Below are 23,307 nucleotides of genomic sequence, written 5' to 3' on the forward strand. Positions count from 1 at the left end.
CTTCGTTTGTATCGATAACTTGTCCATTCGAAACGAGACTATGGGTGTTTCATTTATGCGTCAGCATGTCTGTCCCTCTTACACCGTCTCAGTGCTATTCACCATCATGGCATTAGTTTGGCCACTGGCATCTTTCCCAGCTGAGTGTCCGTATGCATAAGCTGACGCGACTTTCTCCTCAACAGATATGCATGCCGTTTGTCTGCCATGTGTGGCCACCCATCCTATGCCTCCTCCTTCGATCATTCCTTTGATCGCCATGGGGCATGTGTCTCTTCTGTATTACCTCCTGGAGTTCGACAGCTTAACTTCATGCTACCTGCAACCTTCCCAGTGGGTGTAACCCCTTAACCATCTTGATTTCGTGCAGCGGTCCGTGTTCACTGTGGTCTCCATTCACTTCCTATGGGTGCTGTTCCAGCCTCGCTCTATCACCTTCAGTTTCATAACCTATGCACAGGACTTCGTGGTAGTACCTTAGTGTACACTGATGCCTGTCTGACTAATCATGATGTCGGGTGTGCCTTCGTCATTGGCGACGATGTTTTTCAGTATCGGCTTCTGGAACACTGCTCAATATTTACACCAGAGCTTTTCACCCTATATCAGGCCGAACAGTACATCCAGTGACACAGGCTTTTCAATTGTGTCATGTGCTCCATCTCTCTGTTCCCTTCGAAGCGTCTGTGTGCTGTACACCGTCCATCCCTTAGTGCACGAGACCAGGAAAGCTGTCACTTGCTCACTGTTGAAGGAGCCTCTGTGATGTTTATGTGGGTTCCTGGTCATATTGGTCTGACAGGAAATGAGGCTGCCGACGCTGCTGCCAAGGCTGCAGTCCTCTTACCTCAGCCTGCTAGCCCTTACACTCCCTCCGATGATATCTGTGTTGCTGTGTGTCAGCAGGTGGTGTCCCTTTGGCATCAGCAATCGTCCTCCCTTCACAGGAACAAGATCCTGGTTATTAAGCCTCTCCCAGCGGCTTTGCGGACCTCCTCTCCGCCCTCTCATCGTGAGCAGATCAGTTTAGCTAGGTTGCATATTGGGCACTGTCTTTTTAGCCATCACCATTTGTTAAGTGGTGATCTCCCACCACTTTTTACTCACTGTGCTCAACCTTAAATGGTCTGCTATTTCCTCATGGGATGCCCTTTTTTTTAACCCCTTACATTCTCATTTCTGTTTGCCGTCTGACTTATTGGCCATTTTAGCGAACAACACGTGGGCTGTCGAACACATTTTACTTTTTATACTTCATAGCAATACGGTGAAGGCCATTTAGGCTTTAGTTCAGGACCTCCGTTTCTCTATAATGTATTTGTAGACCTTTTGCCATGTCCCTGTTTTTAGTTGACTTCTCTTCTGTTGTTTGGGATTAATGTGTAGTGGTTTTTAACTCTTCTTTGTCTTCTTGTTCTTCAGTTCTGACATTGGTGTGTATGACCCTAGTTGTTTTTTCTGTCCTAAAAAAAAACAAAGACATGAGAAACAAGGTTACCGTGTTAATAGATTTCAAAGCAGGAGAGCATAAATGTGACTAGGCAGATAAACTTAAGAAGACCTCAAGGTGTAGACAGTTTAGTCACATGTTAATTCAGTTTTCATGTTATGTTCTGAATTATTTTATATTTGAAAATGTTGTGCACTGGTAGATCTGGTAACCATACTAAAAATCAATTGTTTAGCTGCAATTAAAACAGACAAGAGAAAGAGACCGTAAAAATTGGTTCTGATTTATGTGCTTTTATATTCTTTGGAGGTTAAACATCTAATCACATGTTTGGGTGTAATTGCTGTATGTACACTTATGTTTACTTGTAAAATTAATTTCCAAAACAAGTGGTACTTAACATGTAATATACTAAGAATGAAATGAAATGCACACAAACAATAAACTGTTTTAATACTTATTTCAGCGTACATCACATAGAGGACGAAGTCATGGTGTCGTGGATGTAGAATATGTTAAAGCATTGACTGCAAACCAGCTCATCAAAACATTTTCTGAATTTGACGGGGATGAGATGAAAAGAATGTTCACCTACAAATGTACATTTGACCCTCCGCACTGCAATAAACATTTTGCAAGTTTTGGAAGTGAAGGCAAAGCACGGCAGCAATTAAAGATTCATTTGTTAGAACATGTGAAAAAGTTGGAGAAAAATGAATGTAAGTTTCTACTTATAGAACAATATTTTATAGATGTAGTCATTTTATCTATAAATAACTGTGGTACATTCTACAGAGCAAAATTATTTTACTGTTTGTGCTGTTTAAATGACAGAGATGCATGTTGGATATCTATGAAAGTGGAATAAAATGTGTGAAAGCACCGTATCCCAATTTGAAATAAATTTAGCATTACTGAGTGAGGTGGCCCAGTGGTTAGCAAACTGGACTCGTATTTAGGTGAGCAATGATTCAGACCCGCATCCAGCCATTCTGATTTAGGTTTTCTGTGATTTCCCTAAATTGCTTCAGGCAAATGCTGGGATGGTTCTTTTGAAAGGGCACACACTAGTTCCTTCCCCTTCCTTCCCTAACAGATGGGACCAATGACCTTACTGTTTGGTCTCCTCCACCAAATCAACCAACCTAAGTTTTGCATCAGCAAGCTCCAGGTCAATAAATCACAACTACACTGTAGTCAAAACTTATTTTCTTCTTAATTTTACCGCAGCTTTTTTGGTGCATCAGGAGATATTGTAGGAGAAATATGGGTGGCAGGTAAAGTTGTGGTACAGTTCTCGAAGGCTGATGATTAAATGTCTTCAGTGTTTTGAAACGAAGTGCACACACTACTCCTAATAGGGGCAGTTGCATAAAGCAGTTGATCTTAGATCAACACAGAAAATGATCTCAGATCAAGCTGAACTCAGAAATGTGCTGATTAGACATTAATTTCTGATGAAATTGTCGTAAACAAGTCATCTTTGATTGGGAAATTTCACGGATCAAGTGAAGTTCAACTGCTATTGTCAGTTTACAACATAATGATGTTACAAAGCAGTGATTTTGTGTTATATAGATAAAAGTTGAAAGTAAATTTATCAATTGAAGACATAAAGTCTGACATTGAGTCTGTGATCATATTTTGGCACTTTATTTTACAAGGTATCGAGGCAGACCTGTAAAAATAAAGGAGTAAATGATGAAAAAGTTGTTATTAACACAAAAATGTGAAGTAAATTTGTGAATATGCTACTCTCACTGTCTGTAAGGTTAGGCAAGCAGTCAGTGCACACAATAACTGATCTCATAAAATTCATGGAGATGACTCATAAATACTGTGACTAGTTTAAAAGTGTTTCATAGCTACTTAGTGGCAAAGTAAGGAAGGGATATTTGAAATTTTTGCTGTGAAAAGTTAAGTGAATGGAGATCAACAGCAGCAAATAACAGTTGAATGCCTCTTACAAAAATGCTCTCTTGATTGGAATGAAAATAACTGCACAATCCGTACTTAATTTTTAGCTGAAAAACAAGTGCTTAACTGCTATGACAGCTGCATACTCATTGATGAAAAATGTTAGTAAGCATATGTAAGTCGATTAGCAAAGTGATATTTACCTTATCCAGTAGTGTTCTGTTGGCTCAGTTGTTGCTTCCTGGAATAGTCACGAGGATCTCAGGTTTTATCCCAGTCAGTCCTTGGAATTTTTTTCCCACTTGTCACTTCTTTTGCCTCGGGCAATATTTGTTAATGTGCAAAACGCCAAGTTGGTTTAGGACTCATAGAAAAACTAAATTGCATAGTAGTTGTTATAGTTGCAGCATTTGACTTGAACAATACAGTATAGCCGTCATCCTGAATGCGAGACCAGTATGCTAACCACTGCACTCGGTGAGCACCAGAACTAGAAGTGAATAGGACCATAGTGAATGATATTACAAACTACCTTTTATGCAGCCAGTTTATTTCAAAAAATTAATCTGAACACATTCAAAAGTATACAAACCACTACATACAACTTCTGAATGAAAATCCACATTGTCATATTAGGAGTTGGAAATGGGAATAAATTGTGGTTTCAAGGCTGCAGCTAATCTCTGGCCACTTTCCTTAACCGTAGGTATGCCAAAATTACCACCTCTAGTTTTATGCAGCAGCTTTTTCCAGCAATAAACCTTTTTCAGCTGTAGAGAAATTTGAAGAATGCATCTTCTTCTGCGTATTTTCCTCCATCTTTACAACCCGATATTTTCAATAATGAATACTGAGCACCTCGGATGTACGATTAAAAGCTGCAGTCAAAGCACAATAATAGTGTCAATATCTGGTTTTGGCAGTGTGTGTGTGTGTGTGTGTGTGTGTGTGTGTGTGTGTGTGTGTGTTTTGTTTATTTTCAATGAAGGCCTTGTTGGCCGAAAGCTCACATTCTGACAGTCTTTTTGTTGTGTCTGTCTGCCACACAGCATCTTCGCTATATGGTGAGTAGCAACTGTCCTTTTCCAAATATTGGTGGGTTTCATGGTAATTTAGATCAACACTATACCACCTTCAGTTGATCAAAATGTTATAAAACATAGCAAATTTGTGAACTATGCTCTTCTTCTGAACGAAGGTCAAAATTAATCACCAGCCAACAATATTTATACAATCAGCTCTTACTAGATTTGGATGATTTAATGACTTTCACAAAATTTCAGTCATGGGAATGTTCTTGATGATGAGGTCAATTCCATCAGTCACTAAAGAGAATTTTACCGTAGTTTGAAGACTGCAGAGGAACAACTGCTGTATGTTACACTGCTTCTACCTCTATACTCTGCAAACCACCATGAAGTGCATGGCACAGGGCACGTCCCATTTTATAGATATTAGGATTTCCTCGCGTTCCATTCATGTATGAAGGATGGGAAGGAGGATTGATTGAAAGCCTCTCTGTGTGCAGTAATTATTCTAATCTCATGCTCACAATACCTTTGTGAGTGATTTGCAAGGGGTTGTAGTATATTCCTAGAGTGAAACTTTGCTAACAGACTTTCTCAGGATTCAGAAAACTGTGACTGATGCCCAGACAACAGGGAACTGACATGCATCGAGACTGGAAAATAGTGCATTGATAATGGCTAGGTATTCGCTGAAATCTGGATTTTCCAAATAAAACCTGTAAAAAAAGGACGACTGATTGCGGCACTGTATAATTTATAAATTTCTCAGGATAATTTACGTGTATTTTCAAGAGTTTTGCAGTTCAGTTGCTCTGGTATCCCTCCCACAGATCAAACAAACCTGTGGCCATTTGTGCTGCACTTCTCTATACATATTTAATATCCACTGTTAGTCCTGTTTGGTACGTGTCACACACACTTCAACAGTATTGTAACTGGTCACGAGTGATTTGTAAGCAATCTCCTTTGTAGACTGATTGCACTTCTCCTTTGTAGACTGATTGCACTTACCCAGTATAAATGCTACCACCTGCTGTACCTATAACTGAGTCTATGTGATCATTGAGCCTTTTTGTTGTTACGTCAAAGACTGTAGCTTACATGCATCACCGTATGATGCAAGACTGACAACTATTTGTGTCTGCTGCAGTAATTTTGCTGCCTGTGTTGGCTCCAATGTATTGTCAAGATGGGTATCCTTGGCTGTTACTATTTCATAATAGGTCACTGTCTACTTAATTTTCTTTTAATTAACCAATAAATATGTTAGAATGTAGAGCCATGTTCAGCATATGTGAATTTTCCATGGCAGTGATATAAATTAACATTTTGTTGATTACAAGCATGTTCAAGGTAAAAGATTGTGTACTATTGCTGATTTAAGGAGATATGTTCTTCTTGTTACAGAATATGATACAAAAAATGGGTTCTTTTGCCATTTCTCAGGCTTGCAGTTCATTCTATCTCTTTGTTTTATTTTTCTTCAGAATATAGCTATTATTGTAAAATAAGTGAGTTTACTCTTTGAAAACATTATTCTGTATTTAACATTTAATTACAGGAGTAGTTAATTTATAAGTTGCTCTTCATTGCAGGTGAAAAATATTTTTCATCAAATGTACGTGATACTGAATACACACAAGTAGCTGCCAAGTTAAAGGCTGAAACCTTTAAAAGAACATTCCATAAAGAAGACATATGTGATGAGAATGATAGCAGTTTGTCAAACAAAGAGCCTGGAAGATGCATCGAAAATAATGCAATTAATACATATGTGCTTAGTCCCAATTCTTTGAGAGAAAACAATGTCATAAAGAGGGAAAAAGCCACCAGTTGCTGTACTGCAGATGCCGCTCAGAGAACTGAATTGGCTGAGAAGTCTTCATATGCTAGCAACCACGATAATGAAAAGGAGCTAATACACGATAAAATTTACAATGAACATAATTACACAACATTTGGTGCTAAGTTTTGTAGTGCATCTTCAGACATACATAATTCAGTTAAAAATGAAGGAATGAAACTGGAAGATTCAGATGAAAATTGTGTTCAGCAGGGAGACACATCATTGGACAATATGCAGTCAAAGTGCCTTGGGAAACTTGCTGAATCTGATGTTTGTGATATGGTAATAAACACATTTTATTGTATTGTTTCATTCATAGTCATATTAGGATTAAATGCAGTTATTATATTTGTATGTTTGTTTGCCTGATAAAGATAAGCAGTGATTTGTCTTCAATTCTTTTTGTATTTACATTCATTCAGGTATGCGCAGACGTGTCAACAAGACACTAGAAAAGCGAATGTGATGTACATGTGGTGCTTTCTTCTCATGTCTCTCCATACTAGATTTATTGTTAGGATCTTCTTCCTTAACTGAGATGGCTGAACTTTCCATATCACATATAATGCTTGGAAGAGGTTTCCATCCCTTGTACCAGATGTAAGGGTTTCTTCCCATTCCATGAAAGTATGGAGCACAGAAAGAATGACTGCTTAAATACCTATATGCATGTTGTAATTGGTCTGATATTGAATTCGCCTTCCCTATTCTGTGAATATTTCGAGAGTTGTAGTATATTCCTCGATTCTTCACTTAACTCTTTCCGTGCTACAAACGTGCATATTACAAGCCATGTTGATTGCTGTATCATTATGTCCTAAGAAGACTATCTCACCCGGACCATTCATAGTGGACGCTTCTGTCTGTGCATGTTAGCACAATAATTCATTCACATATAGTTCACAAGAGAAATGAAGTGCTTGGTATAAGAAACTTCTGACATACCCGAATAAGTTTAGTGTGGGTTGCTCTCAGGTGAACTTAAAGGCAAAAAATCAATATTTTCAAATACAGTCTTTTCTTCACATTGAAATAATTTGATCTTATTATAAAATATGGATCTGCATAATTTTTCATTTCCTAAAAAGTAATGAAATTTTAAAAATTAACAGTGCTAAGTACTTGCTCTCTCCTGCTCGCGTTTTTAGGTTGTCCTTCATGAATTCTTCAGCTGAATAATAACGTTTCTGCACTAGTTTCTCATATAAGGTTTTTTTTCAGCATTTCTAAGTTTGTATTGAACAGTTCTCTTCCTTTCACTTTGTCATAAATTTTCATACCCATGTACTATGGAGTTTGAGCATAAGGTTTTAAATGATAACATGATTTGCTACAGATAATTCTTTATTAATAGGTAATACTTCATTATAGATGACTACACCATCTGTGAAAAATCTGAGATTACTATTAATATTGGTAGCCAGGTCATTAATATACAACATGAACAGAAAGGGTCCCAACACACTTCCCTGGATCTCTCCTGAATCCAATAAATCATTAATCCATTTCAAAGTACCTTCAGCAATAGGCATGATACTATGTCAAACACTTTCCAGAAGACAAGAAATACTGCATGTATTGACTGCCTTGATGCAAGGGTTTCGGGATGTCATGTGAGAAAAGTATGAGTTGTGTTTCACATGATTGATCTTTTTGTAATCCGTGCGGGCTGGTATGGAGGAGGACATTCTGGTCAAGATACCTCATTATGCCTGAGCTCATATGGTCTAAGGTTTTACAACAGATGGATGTCATAGATATTGGATGTTAGTTTTGTGGATCTCTTTTACTATCATTTGTGTTGATAAATAAGACATCTGTTTTCTTCCAACTGCTGGGCAAATTGTTTTGTTCAAGGCATCTATGGTATTATGGTTAAAAGAAACTCTACCTCAGCCACAACTTCTGTACAGAATCTGACCCAGATTGCATGGGGCCCTGAGGGTTGTTCAGTATTAGTGATTTCAGCTGCTTCTCAGTGTCACTGACAATAGATATGTCACTAATCTTTGCAGTAGTATGAGAATTGGGCTGATCCAATATTCTGCAATTTTCTTTTACAATGGAATGTTTGAAAATGGTGTTAAGCATTTTGCGCTTTTGTTGTGCTGCCCTCAGTTTCAGGTCCCGTGCTGTCCATGAATGTCTGTATATAAACGTTGATGCCATTTATTGCCTTCACATATGACCATAAGTTCTTTGAATTTTGAGAGAGATTTTTCAGTAAGATTCTGCTATGGTAGTCAATGATGGCTTCAGACCAAGCTCTTTTGACAGCCAAACACATTATTTATCATTTCTCTCTCTATAGTCCTGTGCTATATTTTACATCTGTTGTGCATTTGTAGCTGCTTCTTTAAAAATGTTGACACTGGCTCTATACCATAGAGCTGTACCTCCCAATCAGGAATTGTTGTACTATGTACATATGTATCCAGTGCTTAGTCAACTATTCATCTGAAGTTCAGCCACAGTTCCTGCACATGCTACTGTCCGTAGCTGAATTTTGAAGTTCGTCGTTGAGGTATGACACTACTGCCTCTTTATCTAATTTGCTGAACATATAAATGTTTATTCATTTTATAGTTTCCCCTCCGTACGTTAATAATCATTGTTGCTACAAGTGCCTCATGGTCACAGATACCAGTTTCACTGGTCAACAGCTTCAAAGAGGTACTTTTAAAGAAGGCATTTAATATTGTTCATTAAATGTCATCCTGCCCCCCACTTCCAAAACTGTAATCATCCCAGTTGATTGTCAGCTGATTAGTCACCTCTGACGATGACATTATGAATGGGGAACGTATGCACTAGCGAGTGAACGTTTTCTCTCCATAAAGCCATATGGGATAAATTGATAGCTATTAAGCAGAATGAATCAGTGCCTGTATGGTGTTCATTCTGTTGTTCCTAATGAGAAGCATCAGGAGTGTGTCTTACATATTGTTACTGTTTATATAATGAGCTTGTTCATTTGAAATGCTGTGAAAGTATGCCTGGTGTGTCATGCTTTAGTAATGCATTTTGATAACAACAAGTTTGTGTGAATGTCTGTTTCATACACTCTGTGTCACTCTGAACTCCCCCCCCCCCCCCCCCCCCCCCCTTCCCTTTCCCCTTGTGGGTTGTTGTAACTTAACATTGCAAATATAAATTGAAAATGCAGGTTGATGGATTGGTTCAGTGATAAGCAGCACTACAAGTTGACTAGAGCTGTCTGAAACAAATCTTAAATGGTGCCACAATAATGTGAAAAGGTTAGATTGCTATTCACCATATAAATGAGGCTTTGAGTAGCAGATAGGCATATTTCTTAAAGACTGCTAGATATTATTAGCTCTTGGACTAAGGCTGACATTACACACACACACACACACACACACACACACACACACACACACACACACACCAGGAAGGGAGCTGACAGTGTGGAGTCAGTCAGGCACTGAGAAAGGCAGTGGGGGGCAGGGATGTTGATGTAGAGGAAGAAATCAACAGAGATGAACAGGTTACTGGATAGTAAAGGAACAGGAACTGTGAAGAATTGGTGTACCCTTCCCACCCTCGTACAGTGGTATTTCTCTGTCTGTTGTTATTCCTCTCCTGCTCCCAACCCCTTGCCTCCATGGCTCATCTATCTCCTGCCTCCATCAAAGGCGTGGCCACCTGTCACTGAAACCACGTGATCTGCCAACTTCACTGCAACTGAACTGCTGTGCAGCACTCTGCATGCTCATGACTGTTAGCAAGATGCGTGAATGGTGTGCACATCTCTGTCTGCCACATTTTAACAGAGTGCATTTTATACCATGATGCAAGGGCAGAAGCAGAAATTGGTGGGGATCTGCCCTCTATTTTAGCTGATGGTGAGGTGAGTGTAACTAGGGTATTAGTTTTGAGATGTGTCTGGACTCTGGCCTGAACTTTTAGGCTGAAGGTTTTAGTGTATTGCAGAGTGGCTGGTTCCTTCCTTTTTTCCTTGTGGTCAGCCAGCCACTTCCATCTGCTATATTGTTTTAGCTCCTTCTACCACTTCCTTCCTGTGCCATTAATGTTTTACTACTGCCGCAATGCTTCATCCCGTGCTTCTGTGTGGGTACGCACAGTTTTCCAACCTTTGTTACTTGTGTTTTACATTCTGTTTTATCTTCCTGTTCTGGGTATTTTCTTGACACTCGTCTCAACCTGTTTCTGCACGGGCGCTGAAGACCTTGCCATCTTGTGCCCATACAAACCTCTGCATCTCCAGCTCATCATCTCTCATCACCCAACTTTGGGCCAGAGATGGCTGGATCACCTATTTGCTGAGCATGCCACCCACCATGATGTGCTTGACTGCCACGAATGATTCCCAACCTGTGCCATGTGAGTTCTTCCCACCACTATCAGATTTTCGGAATTGCACTGTTGGAAACTCTCCCTGCAATTTATCCTTCATTGATGTAACCCCTCTAACTTCAACCTTTGCTGGTCTGTCCTCCACCTGTCTACCCCCTTCCCCCTGCTTCTGCTCCAGCCCTACATGCACACAGTCTATCTTACCCTTTCAACACACCTGCATACTCCCCCCCCCCCCCCCCCCTCCAGCACAACCTCCTATTGCTGCACCAAGCAGCCCACTATGGTATTCCTGCAAACTCTGACAGCCAGCACTAGCATCTTCTACCACTGCTGTCTGGCTGTCTCTTCCCCAATCTGCACCTTTTCTGTACTCCCACCACCCCAGGAAAGGTCACTGCTCTCCACAGTTGCAGTTGGGTCTTTGTGCCGGAAGCAATAGTGACCAAGTGTGTGTGTGGGAGGGGGGGGGGGGGCGGGTAAAGAAAGCAATGACAATCACATACAGAATGAGATTTTCACTCTGCAGCGGAGTGTGCGCTGATATGAAACTTCCTGGCAGATTAAAACTGTGTGCCCAACTGAGACTCAAACTCGGGACCTTTGCCTTTCGCGGGCAAGTGCTCTACCGTCTGAGCTACTGAAGCACGACTCACACCCGGTCCTCACAGCTTTACTTCTGCCAGTATCTCGTCTCCTACCTTCCAAACTTTACAGAAGCTTTCCTGTGAACCTTGGAGAACTAGCACTCCTGAAAGAAAGGAAGGAGAGCTTCTGTAAAGTTTGGAAGGTAGGAGACGAGATACTGGCAGAAGTAAAGCTGTGAGGACCGGGCGTGAGTCGTGCTTCGGTAGCTCAGATGGTAGAGCACTTGCCCGCAAAAGGCAAAGGTCCCGAGTTCGAGTCTCGGTTGGGCACACAGTTTTAATCTGCCAGGAAGTTTCAACAGTCACATACAATTATACTTTTCTTTGAGTGGAAAAAATACCTTTTGAAAGAGGCCTAAATTAGGAAAACTTGTAAATATGCTTTTCTTTGTTGATGACTAGTAGTATTAGGAACTAAAAAGAGAGAAACTGATGTAAAAAGAATTTTGTTATTAATTGACAAAAATAAACAAAGATCGAAACTGAAAGGCTGCATAATATAGTCTAGAATCCTGTTAACTTATCGAGGAAAAAAACTGTTGTTGTCCCACAAAGCTGTTGGTTTATGCTAGTGCTGACTTACATAACCTTATTAATTCTGACAGATTTATTATTGTAATTTTAGTTTAGATACATTTTGGTAAAAATAAGTTTCAGGTGTCTGTATCTGAAGTAGTAATATGACTTACTTAAATTTAATAGTATATAAAAGTTGATATGTTTATAAAATACCCTTAAAACACATTCAGTGGACTAGGGAAACCTATTAGAATTGGTAGAGTAAATGGTATTTGTACATTAAACACAGCATGTAATTGAATGTTTCAGGTAACAGTGAGTCTAACAGGAAAGAATCAGTTTAATTCCTCCCAGTTGCCATGTGTTGGGCAAGAAGTGGATGTGAGCACTTGTGTATCACTGAAAAATACAGAACCAGGTAGAAAATGAAATGAAACCAATTACATACCAGGTGCTTAGCGTGTGCCAAATAGTTCTGTGAAAGTATGTCATTCTGTTACAGGGTGTCATTTCATTTTGCACAACAAATCTGAAAAATTTGAGGCAAAGACTGCAACATTCAGGGAAGTCAATAAGAATGTTGAGAGAGATGAATATCGTTTAAAGAAGAAACCAAAAGGGAAAGCAAAATTTATTGGGCAGTCAAAAGCAGAAAAGGTTAGTATTTAATGTTTCTGATAAGCCTTGTGCCTGAACTGAAGAAAATACTCTGTCACTGTATTTTTGTTAGGCAGTTCAAAAAGATACATAAGAGCTTCTGAAAGTAAGTTACATATGTCATCCCATACTAAGACATTTGCGTAACAAGATGGTGCATTGTCAGAAGAGAGTAAATGTTCTGGGTATTCTGCAGACATAGTTCTGCTGAACTATGGATAACAGTTGCATCACAGTGTGGGAGTGAAATGACATGAAATGACACGGAAGCTGCCATACTAAGTTTACTCCAAAGTTGGGACAGTATGGTTCTTATGGGGGAAAATGTATAAATTGCAAACACATTCATTGTGAAATTAATGTGGTATATGGACCAAATGTTGTGCGACATGCATCTATAGTTGTATGGTCCCAACAATTTGACTAAGGCCCCACAGATGTGGGTTATTGTGATCAGTAAGTCAAGATCTTGTACCATGTCATTTATATCATTTTGGCAAGCTGAAAGAACGTCAGGGGAAAGAGCTTTTCCAACAATGAGGATGTTCATCTAGTGGCTCTTGAATGGCTCCACAACCAAGGAGTGATTCTCTGTTGTCATGGAAATGGGCAAGCAGTAGAATATTCGGACAGTTGTTTACAGAGACTTTGTGACTATGTTGAAAAAATAGTGCCATTTGTGTGTGTCACTTTGAAGTATAAGTGCAGCATCAAATAAAAGTTACTTGGCCTTCTGTAATAATATGTAACTTATTTTTTGAAGTCCCCCTGTAGCTTTTATTTTCCTGTTTTGTTTAGGGACACTTACGCCCAACTTAGTATACCTGTTGATTACTAGTGAAACTGTGCAATTCAGCTTGCACAGCTGTGCTAAATGACTCCTGAATTCAAAATGAATTCAGTAGCTAATTGAAGTCTTCCATGTGCTCTTCCAGCAACTCATTTTATGAGTTTGTTTCTGTTTATAGGGGCATACTTTGATGTTATTATTATTATTATTATTATTATTGGTTAAGTAGCATATTAGTAATGCTCTAGTCTCCATTTTTTAACTCCAGACTCCCCATTCATGCAAACTGATTATCCCTGCCAGTTATGTGGCATAGAACCTAAGGGCCATTTGATTAACCAGACAGACAGGTTTTCTAGGTTCTACTGATTCTCGTTAAATCTAGTCAGCTGTATCATGACAGTGATAATTGCTCTATCCAATATTGTTTAATACTGGAACAGCCAAGAATGACACGTGTGTCCAGACCACTCTTGTCTGAGTTGACACTTTTCCCACTACCGTACCACAATTGAATAGCTTGCACATGGCTTGGTTTCATTTTAAGCTGTATAAGGAAATTTGAAAATCTGAAGTTCTGTGCAATATATTGTGAAGAGCAATATTGTACCATTACTGTCGGTACAAGAGAATATGCCAAAAAAAAAAAAAAAAAAAAAATAGTTATGTTTGGTTTGCAGCTGCTGCTGTCTTGACTAAGAATCCAGTATTAGATGCTATTCCGTCGCAACGAAGGAGAAATAATATACAACATGCAACTAACTCCTAGAAAGAGCAGGATATCGTACAGCTTGTCTTGAACAAATGTTTTCTCAGCATCGGATTTGGTACAGAGATCTGATAGAAATGTAATTAGGTTGTGGACAAAACTAAACAAAGTTGTTTCGGAAAAACATGCTAACATGACCAAATTATTTGGGCAGCTGGATTAAAGCACCCTACAAGAGCACTTACTCTGAAATGCTATGAAAGGTGTGGGAGTTGTTGTGTGCAATGTTAGAAATGTTGTTTTCTGTTGCTCTTGGGTGTCCAGTCATTTATGAAACACAGTATTTTGACAGCGTACCTTGCTGTTATCTTCAGATGATAACTGTAGAGTGAGTGTCTTAGCTGCATTGCGCTCATTCTAAAATATCACATGAAGGTGATGGCAAAGTACTCTGTCCAAATATTATGCGTCATAAACATCTGTAGCCACTAAGCAGTGAAAATAGTTGACTTAGTGAAAAGCTAAAGATTGCACATTAAAAATGTCAGCTGTAAGCAGAGCCTCCAGGTTTAAGAAATAGCTGCACTGCTCTCCAGCAATTAACTATTGCCATTCAGCAGTTCCTGCTCCATACACAGCCTCAGTCCATCAACGTGGGTATACCTACTTTTTGTAATTTTATAGCTAATTTTAAGTTCTTGTGAGGTATCCCTCTAATTTTTATCCTATGTTGTATTTCAGTTGTACACCTGAAGATGATCATGTTGTTGTTGTTGTTGTTGTTGTGGTCTTCAGTCCTGAGACTGGTTTGATGCAGCTCTCCATGCTACTCTATCCTGTGCAAGCTTCTTCATCTCCCAGTGCCTACTGTAGCCTACATCCTTCTGAATCTGCTTAGTGTATTCATCTCTTGGACTCCCTCTACGATTTTTACCCTCCACGCTGCCCTCCAATACTAAATTGGTGATCCCTCAATGTCACAGAACGTGTCCTACCAACCAATCCCTTCTTGTAGTCAAGTTGTGCCACAAGATCCTCTTCTCCCCAATTCTATTCAATACCTCCTCATTAGTTATGTGATCTACCCATCTAATCTTCAGCATTCTTCTGTAGCACCACATTTTGAAAGCTTCTATTCTCTTCTTGTCTACACTATTTATCGTCCACGTTTCACTTCCATACATGGCTACACTCCATACAAATACTTTCAGAAACGAATTCCTGGAAGCGCTTTCCTTGCCATTGCCAGTCTACATTTTATATCCTCTCTACTTCGACCCTCATCAGTTATTTTGCTCCCCAAATAGCAAAACTCCTTTACTACTTTAAGTGTCTCATTTCCTAATCTAATTCCCTCAGCATCACCCGACTGAATTTGAGTAAATTCCATTATCCTTGTTTTGCTTTTGTTGATGTTCATCTTATACCCTCCTTTCAAGACACTGTCCATTCCGTTCAACTGCTCTTTCAAGTCCTTTGCTGTCTCTGACAGAATTACAATGTCATCGGCGAACCTCAAAAGTTCTATTTCTTCTCCATGGATTTTAATACCTACTCCGAATTTTTCTTTTGTTTCCTTTACTGTTTGCTCAATATACAGATTGAATAACATCGGGGATAGGCTACAATCCTGTCTCACTCCCTTCCCAACCACTGCTTCCCTTTCATGCCCCTCGACTCTTATTACTGCCATCTGCTTTCTGTACAAATTGTAAATAGCCTTTCGCTCCCTATATTTTACCCCTGCCACCTTCTGAATTTGTAAGAGAGTATTCCAATCAACATTGTCAAAAGCTTTCTCTAAGTCTACAAATACTAGAAACGTAGGTTTGCCTTTCCTTAATCTTTCTTCTAAGATAAGTTGTAGGGTCAGTTTTGCCTCACGTGTTCCAACATTTCTACGGAATCCAAACTGATCTTCCCCGAGGTCGGCTTCTATCAGTTTTTCCATTCGTCTGTAAAGAATTCGCGTTAGTATTTTGCAGCTGTGACTTATTAAACTGATAGTTCGGTAATTTTCACATCTGTCAACACCTGCTTTCTTTGGGATTGGAATTATTATATTCTCCTTGAAGTCTGAGGGAATTTCACCTGTCTCATACATCTTGCTCACCAGATGGTAGAGTTTTGTCAGGACTGGCTCTTCCAAGGCTGTCAGTAGTTCTAATGGAATGTTGTCTACTCCGGGGCCTTGTTTCGACTCGGGTCTTTCAGTGCCCTGTCAAACTCTTCACGAAGTATCATATCTCCCATTTAATCTTCATCTACAACCTCTTCCATTTCCATAATATTGTCCTCAAGTACATCGCCCTTGTATAGACCCTCTATATACTACTTCCACCTTTCTGCTTTCCCTTCTTTGCTTAGAACTGGGTTGCCATCAAAGCTCTTGATATTCATGCAAGTGGTTCTCCTTTCTCGAAAGGTCTCTTTAATTTTCCTGTAGGCAGTATCTATCTTACCCTTAGTGAGATAAGCTTCTACATCCTTAAATTTGTCCTCTAGCCATCCCTGCTTAGCCATTTTGTACTTCCTGTCGATCTCATTTTTGAGATGTCTGTATTCCTTTTTGCCTGCTTCATTTACTGCATTTTTATATTCTCTCCTTTCATCAATTAGATTCAATATTTCTTCTGTTACCCAAGTTCTACTAGCCCTCGTCTTTTTACCTATTTGATCCTCCGCTGCCTTCACTATTTCATCCCTCAAAGCTACCCATTCTTCTTCGACTGTATTTCTTTCCCCCATTCCCGTCAGTTGTTCCCTTATGCTCTCCCTGAAACTCTGTACAACCTCTGATTTAGTCAGTTTATCCAGGTCCCATCTCCTTCAGTTCCCACCTTTTTGCAGTTTATTCAGTTTTAATCTACAGTTCATAACCAATAGATTGTAGTCAGAGTCCTCATCTGCCCCTGGAAATGTCTTACAATTTAAAATCTGGTTCCTAAATCTCTGTCTTACCATTATATAATGTATCCGATACCTTCTAGTATCTCCAGGATTCTTCCATGTATACAACCGTCTTTCATGATTCTTTAACCAAGTGTTAGCTATGATTAAGTTATGCTCTGTGCAAAATTCTACCAGACGGCTTCCTCTTTCATTTCTTAGCCCCAATCCATATTCACCTACTATGTTTCCTTCTCTCCCTTTTCCTACTCTCGAATTCCAGTCACCCATGACTATTAAATTTTCGTCTCCCTTCACTATCTGAATAATTTCTTTTATTTCATCGTACATTTCTTTAATTTCTTCATCATCTGCAGAGCTAGTTGGCATATAAACTTGTACTACTGTAGTAAACATGGGCTTCGTGTCTATCTTGGCCACAATAACGCGTTCACTATGCTGTTTGCAGTAGCTTACCTGTACTCCTATTTTTTATTCATTATTAAACCTACTCCTGCATTACCTCTATTTGATTTTGTATTTATAACCCTGTATTCACCTGACCAAAAGTCTTGTTCCTCCTGCCACCGATTTTCACTAATTCCCACTATATCTAACTTTAACCTATCCATGTCCCTTTTTAAATTTTCCAACCTACCTGCCCGATGATCATATGATGATTGAAACTGGTCACCTTCAATAAATGTGCCTTGCGATCTAGACTGTTACAATTAATTTCAAAGATTATTGTAAGACAGAGATTTCAGAATCAGATTTTAAATTGTAAGACATTTCCAGGGGCCGATGTGGACTCTGATCACAATTTACTGGTTATGAACTGTAGATTAAGACTGAAGAAAATGCAAAAAGGTGGAAATTTAAGGAGATGGGACATGGATAAACTGAAAGAACCAGAGGTTGTAGAGTGTTTGAGAGTGACTATTGGGGAACGATTGAAAAGAACAAGGGAAAGAAAACAGTAGAAGAAGAATGGGTAGCTTTGAGAGATGAAATAGTGAAGGTAGCAGAGGATCAAGTAGGTAAAAAGACAAGGGCTAGTAGAAATCCTTGAGTAACAAAAGAGATACTGCATTTAATTGATGAAAGGAGAAAATATAAAAATGCGGTAAATGAAGCAGGCGAAGGAAATACAAACATCTAAAAAACAAGAGTGACAGGAAGTGCAAAATGTTTAAGCTAGTATGGCTAGAGGACAAATGTAAGGATGTAGAGGCATATATCACTAAGGGTAAGATAGATAGTGCCTACAGGAAAATTAAAGAGGCATCTGGGGAAAAGAGAAGCATCTGTATGAACATCAACAGCTCAGATGGAAAGTCAGTCCATAGAAGGGTAAGCAGAAAGTTGGAAGAAGTATATAGAAGCTCTATACAAGGGAGATGTACTTGAGGGCAATATAATGGAAGTGGAAGAGGATGTAGATGGAGAGGAGATGGGAGCTACAGTACTGTGTGAAGAATTTGTGAGAGCACTGAAAGACCTAAGTCAAAACAAGGCCCCGTGAGTAGACAACATTCCATAAGAACTATTGATAGCCTTGGGAGAGCCAGATATGACAAAACTCCTCCATCTGGTGAGCAAGGTGTATGAGACAGGCGAAATACCCTCAGACCTCAAAAAGAATGTAATAATTGCAATTTCAAAGTAAGCAGTTGTCGACAAATGTGAAAATTACTATCTATCAGTATAATAAGTCACGGTTGCAAAATACTAACATAAATTCTTTACAGAAGAATGGAAAAACTGATAGAAGCAGACCTCAGAGAAGGTCAGTTTGTACTCCAGAGCAATTGGAATATGCGAGGCAATACTGACCATACAATTTCTCATAGAATATAGGTTAAGGAAAGGTAAACCTACTTTTATAACATTTGCAGACTTGCAGAAAGCTTTTGACAATGTTGACTGGAATGCTCCCTTTGAAATTCTGAAGGTAGCACGGGTAAAATACAGGGAGTGAAAGGCTATTTACAACTTGTAAAGAAATCAGACGGCATTTATGAATCGAGGGACATTAAAGAGAAGCAGTGTTTGAGAAGGGAGTGAGACAGGATTGTAGCCTGTCCCCAATGTTATTCAGTCTGTACATTGAATAAGCAGTAAAAGAAACCAAACAAAAATTTGTAGTAGGAATTAATGTCCAGGGAGAAGAAATAAAAACCTTGAAGTTTGCTGATGACATTGTAATTATGTCAGAGACAGGCAAAGGACTTGGAAGAGCAGTTGAATGGAATGGACAGCGTCTTGAAAGGAGGATATAAGATGAACATCAACAAAAGCAAAACAAGGATAATGTAATGTAGTTGAATTAGATCAGGTGATGCTGAGGGAATTAGATTAGGAAATGAGACACTTGAAGTAGTAGATGAGTTTTACTTTTTGAGCAGCAAATAACTGATGGTGGTCAAAGTAGATTGGCTATAAAATATAGAGTGGCAATAGCAAGAAAAGTGTTTCTGAAGAGGAGAAATTTGTTGACATTGAATGTAGATTTAAGTATCAGGAAGTCTTTTCTGAAAGTATTGTATGGAGTGTAGCCATGTATGGAAGTAAAACATGGATGATAAACAGTTTAGACAAAAAGAGAATAGAAGCTTTTGAAACATGGTGGTACAGAAGAATGTTGAAGATCAGATGGGTAGATCTTGTAACTAATGAGGAGGTACTGAATAGAATGAAGTAGAAAAGAAATGTGTGGCATAACCTGACTAGAAGTAGGGATCAGTTGGTAGGACACATGCTGAAACATCAAGGAATCACCAATTTAGTACTGGAGGGAAGTGTGGGGGATAAAAATCATAGAGGGAGACGAAGAGAGAAATACAGTAAGCAGATTCAGAGGGATGTAGGTTGCAGTAGTTACTCAGAGATGAGGAGGCTTCCGCAGGATAGAGTAGTAGCATTGAGAGCTGCATCAAACCAGTCTTTGGACTGAAGATCACATTAACATATTGTGATTATTGATTTCTCCAATAATGTTTTTAAAAAAATGTGTATAGTTAATGGCTAAAATTTAGAACTCTTCTCCTGCAGTAGCCTCACATACTATGCAACTATTCTCTACCCAATTAGAACCAATACTGTCGGAGTGCAATGATGATGTATAAAATATCTGCAATAGAATTCAGTAACAAACTTCACTGTAATTCATGTCACCTCTGCAATCCATTATTATAGAAAACTTCGCAGTGTTTGCAGTGAGATGTGAGGTGTGATGCTGTTGCACATCTTTTCCGGTAGTGTCTCTCTGAATGTTTTAGTCTCTTGTGTACTTGCGTGCTGCGAGGAAATGTTATTCACCTAATGGCATTAGTTAGATGTATTCACACACTAAGTTAGTAAATGGAATGTTATTGAAAGTGTACAAAGTTTGGAGACTGTTGGGTAAAACTGTTACTTTTCTGTGAGTAAGAGTTCATGTAAGTGGTATTGCGTGGAATTGTAGAGGTTTAGTAAATCAGCAGACAAAATTAAATGTGCCATCACAGCGATGATTAAAAGATAGGATTAGTTTATGGGAGGTAGAAATGCGTATGGGCTACAACCATTACAAAAAATGTTGTTATTCTGAGGAGACCATGATTTAAAACTTTTAGAAATTTTCAGAAAATCGTGGTTTGCACAAAACCATATTGTCACTTTATTAAACAATCAGTTGTCATACATGTACCATTGTCAGGTATAATGTAACATGATAATCTGACATAATCAGATGTATGACAAACTAAAACTATAATCCAGTGTCACATCATAAACCAACATGTTAAATTAAGAACCTGGAGTATGTATAGCATACAGTAGATTTGTAGTGAAGCACATTGCATGACTGTGAAGTGTCATGTCAATTCTGTGCTCCAAATTTATATTTGAAATAACATGTTGGTTTATGACATGATGCTTGTTAATAGTTATGATGTCATATATCTGATTATGAAATCATATTATACCTGAGGATGGTTTGTTTATGACTGAACCTGGTTAAGTGAAAGTTATGATCAAAACTGGTTGTTTAATAAAGTGACAATACAGCTGAGTGCAAACTGATTTTCCAGAAGTGTTTCTCTCCGGAAATGTACAGTCTTGTAGCAGATTGCATGCAGACCCTGGCGCTCCTGTGGCAGTTTTATGAATGACTTCCTTATCGCTGTAATTATCACCTGTAGTGCTTCATGGACCCACCTTGAGCTTTGAAAGACTGATACCATAGTCTCTTTGTTGGTGAACAAATTGCACTTTCAAGCATTAGTGTAATTATATTTTCAACCCTATTGTATTGTTAAAACTAATGAGAAACATTCAAAATTACCTTCATTGCAGTATTCATTCTGTATCAACCATATATTGAACTGAGAACATTTCCAAAGCTCTTCTACAATTTCGATGTGGCACTGAGTGTATTACTTTGAGATTGCATTTGGCATCTAGATGCTTTTCTCCTTTCGTAGCCACAGTCTTTCTTTTATTCATTGATATCAGATGCAGTATCAATTCTATGCAAGTTGATCTGAGCATTCAACAACTGCTGCTATCGAATGAGCTCATTTTGTGTTCAGATAGTGAATGAAGAGTATGCCAGCTGTGTATTTCAATACATTCAGTTATATGATGATTGTGCATAAATTTTGTATCAGAAATAATTGTAATCTGTTGATTCCAATGTTGGGCGGTTTATGCTTGAAATACGAATGAATGAATGTTGATGCAGATACCTGTACTGTGAAACAATTTGAAAAATATGTTAGTCTATAATTCTTTGGACATATCATTCAGTACACTGATGTTGGCCGCTACAGCCTTTCAACTAAACAAAATCAATGCCTTCAAAACTTTTACTTAGTCTTAGGTATCATTGGATGTGTGTTTAATTGAAAACTCTAGGTTGGAATATTGACAAGTGAACCACATCCTTCATCAGGGCTCAATGCATAATCATGCCCTGAAATGAGGGACATCCTATCCAGGATCCAGTCCACCCCTCTGAAGGTGGTGTTCCATCACCCACCGAACCACCTCAACATCCTAGTCCATCCCTATGCCATTCCCAAACCCTACTCCTTGCCACAAGGATTCATATCCTTGTGGAAGACCTAGGTGCAAGACTTGCACAATAAACCATCCCAGCATTTCCTATTCCAGTCCTGTCACAGGGTTAGGCCACCCAATCAGAGAGCAGGCCACCTGTGAAAGCAGCCACACCACATGCCAGTAATGCTGCAATCATTGCACAGCTTTTGTATTGGTACGATTACCAACCAGCTGCCCACCAATATGAAGGACCACCATCAAACAGTGGCAAAGAGCAAAGTGAATCACCCTGTGGCAGAACATGCAGTTGCAAATAAATGCTTTATTTCAATAGCTGTCTCACAGTCTGGGCCATCTGGATCTTCCCCTCTGCCACCAGCTTTTGTGAACTGCCAAAATGTAAGTTATGCTTAAAACACATATTCCACTCACAATATCATCCTCGCCTCAACCAATGGTAACCTACTACCCCTATGTCTTCCACCCAGTTGTTTTTGGGGCCTTTGTCATACAACCTCTGCCCAGTTCATGTCCCTGTCACCCTCATTGTGTTGCTCTCTGAAGACACACCCACCTGTTGTTACCGTTCTTTGCTGCTCTCCTTTCTGCTCCCCATCCCCCCTTCCCTCCCCCCCTCCATGGCCTTGTGATGCTGTGTGTGGCAGTCTTGTCCTGCCACATCCAATTCCAGAACACACTGCCAGGCAGCCCTGACATCTCTCCCCACATTCGTACCCTGCTATCCCACCGACTTCCACACCCCACTTTGGATTGCTGCTTCCATTTGACGTGACACAGTTGCATTCTGACTGGAGTGGTCGGAAATAGTGGTCATGGGTACATGAGGTGTGTGTGTATTTTTCCTTCCTGTTTTGGTTTTTTTTTTCCTCTCTGAGGAAGTTTTTGGCTAAAAGCTCAAATGTGTACCTATATTTTTGTAGTAACTGTCTGCAACTCTCTGTATCATATTTAACACGTGTAGCATTTTATTCTTTTCATGATACTATTAACTGAAAAGTGTGGTTGGGGCAGCATGTCCACTTGTTCTGTTTGAAACAAATCAAAGCTCTTGATTGTTTGTGAGCTGGTGATTTCTAGTACAAATGGAAATGAGTTTTCTGTGACTGTGGATATTTCAAACTCTAAGAGGGAACAACTTAATCAAACAACGTGATATACTGTGCATTTGTTACTTTCAACTATATCTGTACTCCTGAAGCCACTCTAAGCATGTGGGAGAGGGTACATTGTGTAGCAGTTTCATGCACCCCCCCTCTCTGTAATTCCATTTAAAGCTGACATGCAGAAACATGGATTGTAGGTATCCACCTGTAAGAGTTCAAACTTCTTTGATTTTAGTTCTGTTGTTAAGCACATTTTGAGAGTAAGATCACCAAATTAAATGCTAGTCACTTTTAAAGATCAAGCTGGTAGCTTTAGAGCATTTTAGAGTGTGTGGAACTGTTTTGCT

General features: G+C 39.1%; 1 protein-coding gene across 3 annotated transcripts in view; it reads left to right on the top strand.

The window, feature by feature from the left end:
* Positions 1-23,307, top strand: part of LOC126481433 (zinc finger protein 37 homolog) — an 80,351-nt gene that overhangs the window by 19,163 nt on the left and 37,881 nt on the right. For all 3 annotated transcript variants that reach the window (XM_050105182.1, XM_050105183.1, XM_050105184.1), the window contains exons 3-6: positions 1,917-2,169; positions 5,991-6,523; positions 12,055-12,163; positions 12,248-12,402. In XM_050105182.1, the coding sequence (XP_049961139.1) occupies positions 1,917-2,169; positions 5,991-6,523; positions 12,055-12,163; positions 12,248-12,402 (1,050 nt within the window). The remainder of the gene's footprint in view (positions 1-1,916; positions 2,170-5,990; positions 6,524-12,054; positions 12,164-12,247; positions 12,403-23,307) is intronic.

The sequence above is a fragment of the Schistocerca serialis genome, chromosome 5, assembly GCF_023864345.2.
Source record: "Schistocerca serialis cubense isolate TAMUIC-IGC-003099 chromosome 5, iqSchSeri2.2, whole genome shotgun sequence".
In the NCBI taxonomy this organism is placed as follows: domain Eukaryota; kingdom Metazoa; phylum Arthropoda; class Insecta; order Orthoptera; family Acrididae; genus Schistocerca; species Schistocerca serialis.